The sequence below is a fragment of the Triticum aestivum genome, chromosome 4A (assembly GCF_018294505.1).
Source record: "Triticum aestivum cultivar Chinese Spring chromosome 4A, IWGSC CS RefSeq v2.1, whole genome shotgun sequence".
Lineage (NCBI taxonomy): Eukaryota > Viridiplantae > Streptophyta > Magnoliopsida > Poales > Poaceae > Triticum > Triticum aestivum.
In genome coordinates, this window is record NC_057803.1 from 276290766 (window position 1) to 276298262 (window position 7497).

Genomic DNA, 7497 nt, shown 5'->3' on the forward strand with positions numbered 1-7497 from the left:
ATATTAATCTTTGCCTAATTTGCCATCTTTTCTATTTTTAGGGTCATATTATCTGACTCATTTTTGTCAAGGAGAAAGCAAACAACCAATCTACTCTCCAGTACAAATCTACACTTTTTTCTTTTCTTTTGTTGAAGAATATATTGGCAGACCTATTGCATTTGCATCATATCCATTGCTGACCTGTTGTCTCAGCATGCGTCATACGTACTATTTTTAGGCTCCAAAACTGCATGCCAAACCACAGGAGCAGAAGAGGCATTGACAAAAAGCAGAAGAAGCAATGCCAAGAAAGGCAGGAAACATTTACAGAGGCTGGAAGAAAACTAGAGGAAAGACTCTGACCTCCACCAAGATGGTCATGGTCATCCTCATCCTAGCCTTCCGGCTCTCCACTCTTCTCCTCCTCCTCCTCGCGGGCAGCCGGGTCGTGGTCGTCGCTGAGCCTGATGCCTCCCCACCAGGCACCGAGGCGGCGGCGCTCCTGCGCCTCAAGGCGTCGTTCAAGGACCCGACCAACGCGCTAGAGGCGTGGTCACCGTTGTTGCCCCCGGCGCCGTGCAACGCCGCTAGACCTTGGCCTGGGGTGCAGTGCTACAAGGGCAGCCTCATCGGCCTCCGGCTGGTGCACCTTAACCTCTCCGGCGCATTCGACTTTGCTGCGCTCGCCAACCTACCGGGCCTGCACTCAATCAACCTCAGGCGCAACGCCTTCGCAGGCCCGATACCGGCGAGCCTCGCCACCGTCCGCAGCCTCCGTGCGTTGTATCTGTCGCACAACGCCTTCACCGGCCCTATCCCCGGCGACGTGTTTGCCAACATGCGCTGGCTCAAGAAGCTCTACCTCGACAACAACGACCTGTCCGGCCCGCTGCCAGCGGCCGCCATCGCCGGCGCGCCGCGCCTCATCGAGCTCCACCTCGACCACAACAAGATCGAGGGCGCCGTCCCCGAGCTCCTCCCCAAGTCTCTCCGGCTGTTCAACGTGTCGCACAACCGCCTCACGGGCGTGCTCCCGCGCTCTGTCGCCACGCGGTTCAACGAGTCGGCGTTTGCCGGTAACCCAACCCTGTGCGGGGCTCCAGGGAGCGACGCCAAGGCCTGCGCACCAGTGGCCGCACCGGTGGCCGCGCCGGCGCCCTCGTTGATGCCGCCGATGACGGCGGCGGACTACTTCGCCGTGGAGGAGGAGACCAGCATCGTCGTCGTGATCGGTATCATCCTGCTCGTCATCGCGCTGGTCTCCGGGGCGATGGTCCTCATGCTGCAGCAAGACGAGCAGCGGAACAGCGCGCCGCTGCCGCCGTACTACGACGCCCCTGTCGCCAGCGGCGGCATCGCCCCCAAGCCGGCCGTGACAGCCGCGCCTCGCACCTCAGGGGTGGCGATGGAAACAGGCGGGTCCAGCCGCGGCGGCAGCAGCAGCCAGGGCTCGGCACGTGGTGGTGCCGGCGGCAAGCGGATGGACGAGTTCGTCCTGATGAGCAAGTCGAGCGGCGAGTTCGGGCTGCAGGACATGATGAAGGCTTCGGCGGAGGTGCTCGGCAACGGCACACTCGGGTCCGCGTACAAGGCCGCCATGCGAAACGGCATCACCGTGGCCGTGAAGCGCATGCGCGACATGAACCGCGTCGGCCGCCAGGAGTTCGAGAACCACCTCCGCGTGCTCGGAGAGCTCCGCCACCCCAACGTGCTGGCTCCCCTCGGCTACCATTACCGCAAGGAGGAGAAGCTCATCGTCTCTGAGCTCATGCCACGCGGCAGCCTCCTCTACGTCCTCCACGGTAAGACCGTAATTACGATCCAATATGATTACTACGGCCGTCGGTGCAGGTAGTCGGTACACCATGCATAGTCGTCGTAGGAGCTAACTTTGTGCCTATGTTTGATGAGCAATCATCGCAACATTGTCAAAACCGACAACAAAGTAGAGGGAGATGAGGTGGTCGCGTAGAACCCCTAGTGAAGAAACCCTTGCTGCTGCTTGATCTGTTGATTATTTATACGGAAAGCTTAATTCCATTACACATAAGAAACCGTTGACCTACTTGAGTACTTCAAAAAGAAAAACAATTGCTGAAGTTACTCCTTTCTTCCGGGATTATATGGATGTCAGCCACAAATTAGCGCTTTTTATTATTAAATCAATGGAAACAAAAAAAAATACTGTGTAAATTGACCTGATTACCGATATATTTAACCAACTGCCTAGCCAATTAACTACATTAATGATTTGATATTTGTAGATTGTTTCATCTTTAGTGACTACATGATGTATATGGACTCCCCACTTGTTTTTACTCCGCATATAAGATATATCTTAGGTCAAACTTTGTATGGTTTGATCAAATTTATATTAAAAAACATTATCATTTAAATCCTAGGATATACAATATATAAAATTAATCCCAGGATGCATCTCATGATGCTCGTTTGATATTGTGGATGTGGGTTATTTACCCAAAACCACCACACTTGGTGTTAGGGTAACAATTTAGTACCACTTTTTAGAGAGGGCACAAGAACCACCAATTATGTGCTTAATGACAAACGGGGAGCATTGATTGTCTGATAAGCACACAAAAATAGTGAAACTGACAAGTTGGGCCCACCTGTCATGTTGACGTGGCATGTTTGTGTGGACAAGGGTCCCACCTGTAAGTGACTCATTTGTTTGTCTCCATTCAAAAAAAATCATTTTCTTGTGGGCATTTCAACAAACACGAAATGGGCGCTTATCAGCGCACTGCACGCCACCAGCGCGGCTCGCGGCCCTTGCTGGTCGACGGACATCCGAGACCTGGCCGCCACTGTCAAGCCGCTGGAGCTCCCCTCGCCGCCCCTTTCTTTTTCTTCTCCTCATTCCTCCCTGATTTCCCTCTCTGTCAAACAGGACCAACTGCCATGCCCGCCGCCATGGATGAACTCGAGCTCGCAGCGCCGCCCCGACATCGCCGAGCTGCCCCAGGCCTCTATCGCCCCTGGATCCAACGCGTTTTGGTTGGGAACTCGTGCTTGGGGCGACCGCCAGAGGCCCTGGTCGCCACCGTACAAGGGGGAGTGTAGTGGTGGAGTGCCCTAGTCGCGCACGTGCCGGCCGGGAGGCCCCGGCCGCGCGCGCCGCCGTGGAGCGCTCTGGCCACGCCCGTGCTCGCGGCTCATGCAGGGATGCCTTGGTCGCGCACGCCGTTGTGGAGCGGCATGGCCATGCCCCGTGCTCGCCACGCCCGACGGGAGGCCCTGGCCACCCCCGCACTCTCCGTGCCCGCTGGGAGGGCCTGGTCGCGCCCACGCTCAAGTAAGCAGCAAATGGCGGCGGAAGCAAGCACACATGGGGCGAGATCTCCTGTAGTCATGCTCCTATTCGACTCGGCACTGGCGTAAGGCAGCGGACTGGGCGGCGGGGCGGATCCTCGCCGGATCCGGGCTGGATAAGGGTTGGATCCAGGCGGGGCCAGTGGCTTGTGGCGGCGGATGGTAGCTAGTTGGGACGACCGGGAGGATCGCCGGGGTAAGGCTCTTGCAGCGGCGCTGGATATGGCCGTCTGTGTCGGGGTGGGTGGGGAAGATGGTGGCTTGGGGAGAGGGGGGTGAATAAGAGAGAGGCCAACAGGTGGGCCTTTGGCCACCTTTGCAAATTATCCAGGTAGGCATGCCACATCGGCCGGACAGGTGGGCCCAACAGGTCAGATTCGCTGTCTTCATGACCAAATTAAAGCATCAGTGCTCCGTGTTACAGATTAGACGCAATTTTGGTAAATTTTTTTGTGTCTAGCTCAAATGTGGTATCAAGTTGTTACGCTAGCCTTAAATGTGGTGGTTTTAGATAAATAATTTTATGAGTGTTGATTATTTTTCATATAATGTTAGTCAAATTTTAAAAAGTTTGACTTAAGACAGATCCTACACGAGGACTAAAAAAATGGAGGGAGTATAACGGATAGTCAATCATTTGGGTTAATGTTTATTATGTGTAACTAAAATGAGGTCCGTGTGATCGATCGGTGCAGGGGACCAGAGCCCCAACAGGGTGGTGCTGGACTGGCTGACGCGACTGAGGATCGCCCTCGGCGCGGCGCGGGGCATGGCATACCTCCACGAGAAGCTCGGCATGCCGACGATGCGGTTCGTGAGCATGGACGGCGCCGACTTCGATGCGCCGTCCCCGCCGCCGCCTCACGGGAACCTTAAGTCCGGAAATATCCTCCTCGATGCCAACCTGGAGCCGCACATCGCGGACTACGGCTTCTTCCCGCTCGTCAACACGCCGCAGGCGCCTCAGGCCTTGTTCGCGTTCCGATCGCCGGAGGCTGTCGCCGCGCTCCAGCAGCAACAGCGCGTGCCTGTTTCGGCCAGGTCCGACGTGTACTGCTTCGGCGTCGTGCTGCTCGAGCTCATCACGGGAAGATTCCCCTCGCAGTACCTCCTCAACGCGCGCGGTGGCACAGACGTCGTACACTGGGCGGCTGCGGCGGTGACCGAGGGCAGTGAGCACGAGGTCATCGACCCCGTCATCGCCGCGGCCGGCGGGGGCTCCGTCGTGCAGCTGGTGCGTATCGCCGTTGAATGCACCGACCCCGCGCCGGAGAGCCGGCCCAACATGGCAGAGGTGGCGAGGATGGTGGAAGAGGTCGCCAGCGCCTCCGGCGCGTCGTGACCACTGCTCCCCGGTGCATGGGATGGGAGGAGTGATACGCGATGCAAGTCTGCGCGTGCATGTGTACTTCGAACGGAATCAAATCCCAGCCTTTGATCAGAGGGAGGGTGAGTGTCAGAATTGGCAAAGGCGAGGGGTATGGTTAGTTGGGCTGCGTGGGAATTCAAGGTCTGAATTTGTAAAAACGGATGAAAATCAGGAGCAGAGGATGATCATGCCACTCCATGTCTCTAGTGACATTAGGTAACAATTTATTCTAGTTGGAGGATGGAATCAACGGCCATACTTTGTGTAAGTTTTCTAGACTCTGTTTTACCTTGTATACATGTCATAATAGGATTATGTATTTGTTCAAAAGTATATTTTGGATTTTAGTTTTGCTAGTACTTACAAGGCAAACTTGCATTTGCATTCAAGGCGACTAGAATTGATTACGAGCACTGATAAATAAATTGAACTTTGGTGGCGCAGCTGGATATAAATTTGTATATATTTACGATGGAAATTCGGACTCTAAACCTAAGCAAAATACTACTCTCTCTGTTTCTATCTAAATATAAGATATTTTGACTGTTCGAATTTGAACTGCTAAAACGTCTTAAATTTAAAAACAGAGGTAGTACCAAAATTTGGAGTCAAATGTGCTCCTTGTTTTGAAGAACCGACTAGAGAATTAGGTCAAATCACCGAGGTTAAAATCAGAAGTGAAGACCCAAGTGAAGCTGAGGCCTCAAGCACTCTCGACAGACGGATTGAATTTTCACCGTGATACCGACCATTGGATGTGAGGTCGATTTGATCTAGGCCATTAGATCTTTACCCATAGCGCTATCAGCCGTCTGATAAACTTTCAATTGCATCCCTTTGTAATATACATGCCCCCACCAGGGCAATTTGCTCAATTCCATATAGGCATAGAAAATAAGGCAACTCCCCTGGTGAAAACCTAGCCGCCTCCTTCATAAATGTAGGTTCTCTCCTTTGATTCAAGGGCTCAAGCTCAAGAAGAGCCTAATCCCCTTCCAAACCCTTCTTATCAGCCAATGGTTACATATGAACAACAGAGACGGAAGCGGTGAAGAATCTCATCTGAAAGGGCAACTTTCAGGGCCTCGGCCTGGTACGACCAACCACTCGAAGGCCGTCGAACGATCTGGATTCATTCGGTAAAACGGTCATAACATTCTCATATGAACTCTGTTTTCAACGTTCTTGGGTTCGTTGGGAACACGAGAGTGACGCCGATGCACATGTGGTGTTAGATCTTGATTGGGAGCACTTTGGGAATATTTCTCTCATTTTTGACCTTATGAAACGCCTAAGTCTAGTACTCGTGATCCTCCATATTAAAGCTAACCTTGGCCTCTTTTATTGTGCTTGGTACTAGGTTGCTCCAACACACATGTAGACACAAAAAACAAGGGAAACTAATAAAAACACTAATTATGCAATGCTCATAATGAAAAGGGTGAAAATCGGAGATCATGCATAATGGACATATTTTTGGTTCAATGAATGTGTGCAGAACATGCAACAAATGAGCTCTAAAAATGCGTAAAATATAGAGCCGCCAGCCATGAGGGGCGCAACTGAGAAGGCGAGCGACGTGCACTGGTACACGTCGGTGCTATATAAACGGTTTTTAACCCCTTTTCGCGATGGCAGTTGAAACCGTCGCCAAGTGGGTGTGGGCGATAGGGGGGTCCTTCCCATACGAACCAAAAACCGTCGGGGATAGGGACCCTACAATACTCCTACTCATTTCTGCTCGCATTGGCATCGCAGTCGGTATTCTGTGGTGCTATGTTTATGATGCACGGCCCATCACAAACGGTTCACTATTATAGAATGTGTATGATGCGCGGCCCATCACAAACGGTTCACTGTTAATAAGATTAGCTAATCATCGTACGAATGCCGGACAGGATTACAAAACGTCGGACTGTCGTAACATCGTCATACACGACAACTATCGCACACGCTATTCTATGGTGCAACGTTTACGATGCATACTTCATTAGAAATAGTTCATGGCTACGAATCGTCTACGATAAGGCAACTAACACAAACGTTTAGTTTGCCCGCACCGTTTGTGATATTGTACATCGCACACGCTTTGCAAATGGCAACTATGTGCATGCTTGCACACGTTTCCTCTCTGTGAACTGCCTCAGATTATGGTGTATATCGCAAACGTTTGTATTTTACTAACCCTGTGTTCCGTAACAACCTGGAGAGCGTAATTTCACCGTAATTTAATTGCCTCTATTTCAAATTGTACCGAATTTGAATTTTAATGTTTGCTACAACTTTATTTATATCCATCAGGTTTAAACAACCAACACATTATTCGATTCATATGTACATATGTTCAAGAATTACATAAGAACCAAATAAAGAATGATGAACCACAATTGTATACTTTTACTATTAAAGACGGTGAATAAAGAGGTGAAATACATTCTGGTTGCTGAACAAGGTGAAGCGGAATGCCCATATTGTGCCCTCCTCCATGCAGAAGGCACGCACGACTCTAGTCCAACCCCTTGTGATGGCCGACCGCCCATCCTTCACGGTCTTCATCAAACATCTAGATAATCATGGTGTTCTGGTAGAAATGCTTTAACCTTTGCATGATCATGTAGTTTGAGAGGTAATCTTGAGTAAACTGCTTTGGCAACCATTGTAAAGGAAAAAGATTCAGACATTGTCATCTAACACAACTCATTATGGGCAGTAAAAGAAGGCCGCAGAGTTCTTACTTACCATCATGCAGTTCGCTGTTGTGTTGGATAAAGTGTAAACAAATAGTTTAATTGCCATCTTTGGACCCATTTTAC

At 51.3% G+C, this 7497-nt stretch overlaps 1 protein-coding gene across 1 annotated transcript; it reads left to right on the plus strand.

Annotated features, from left to right (window-relative positions):
• The first annotated feature begins 230 nt into the window (after window positions 1–230).
• On the plus strand, window positions 231–5008 carry LOC123081969 (pollen receptor-like kinase 3). Its single transcript, XM_044504446.1, has 2 exons — window positions 231–1784; window positions 4011–5008. The coding sequence occupies exons 1-2, from the start codon at window positions 284–286 to the stop codon at window positions 4655–4657; spliced, it is 2148 nt and encodes a 715-aa protein (XP_044360381.1). The 5' UTR covers window positions 231–283; the 3' UTR covers window positions 4658–5008.
• The last annotated feature ends 2489 nt before the right edge of the window (window positions 5009–7497 follow it).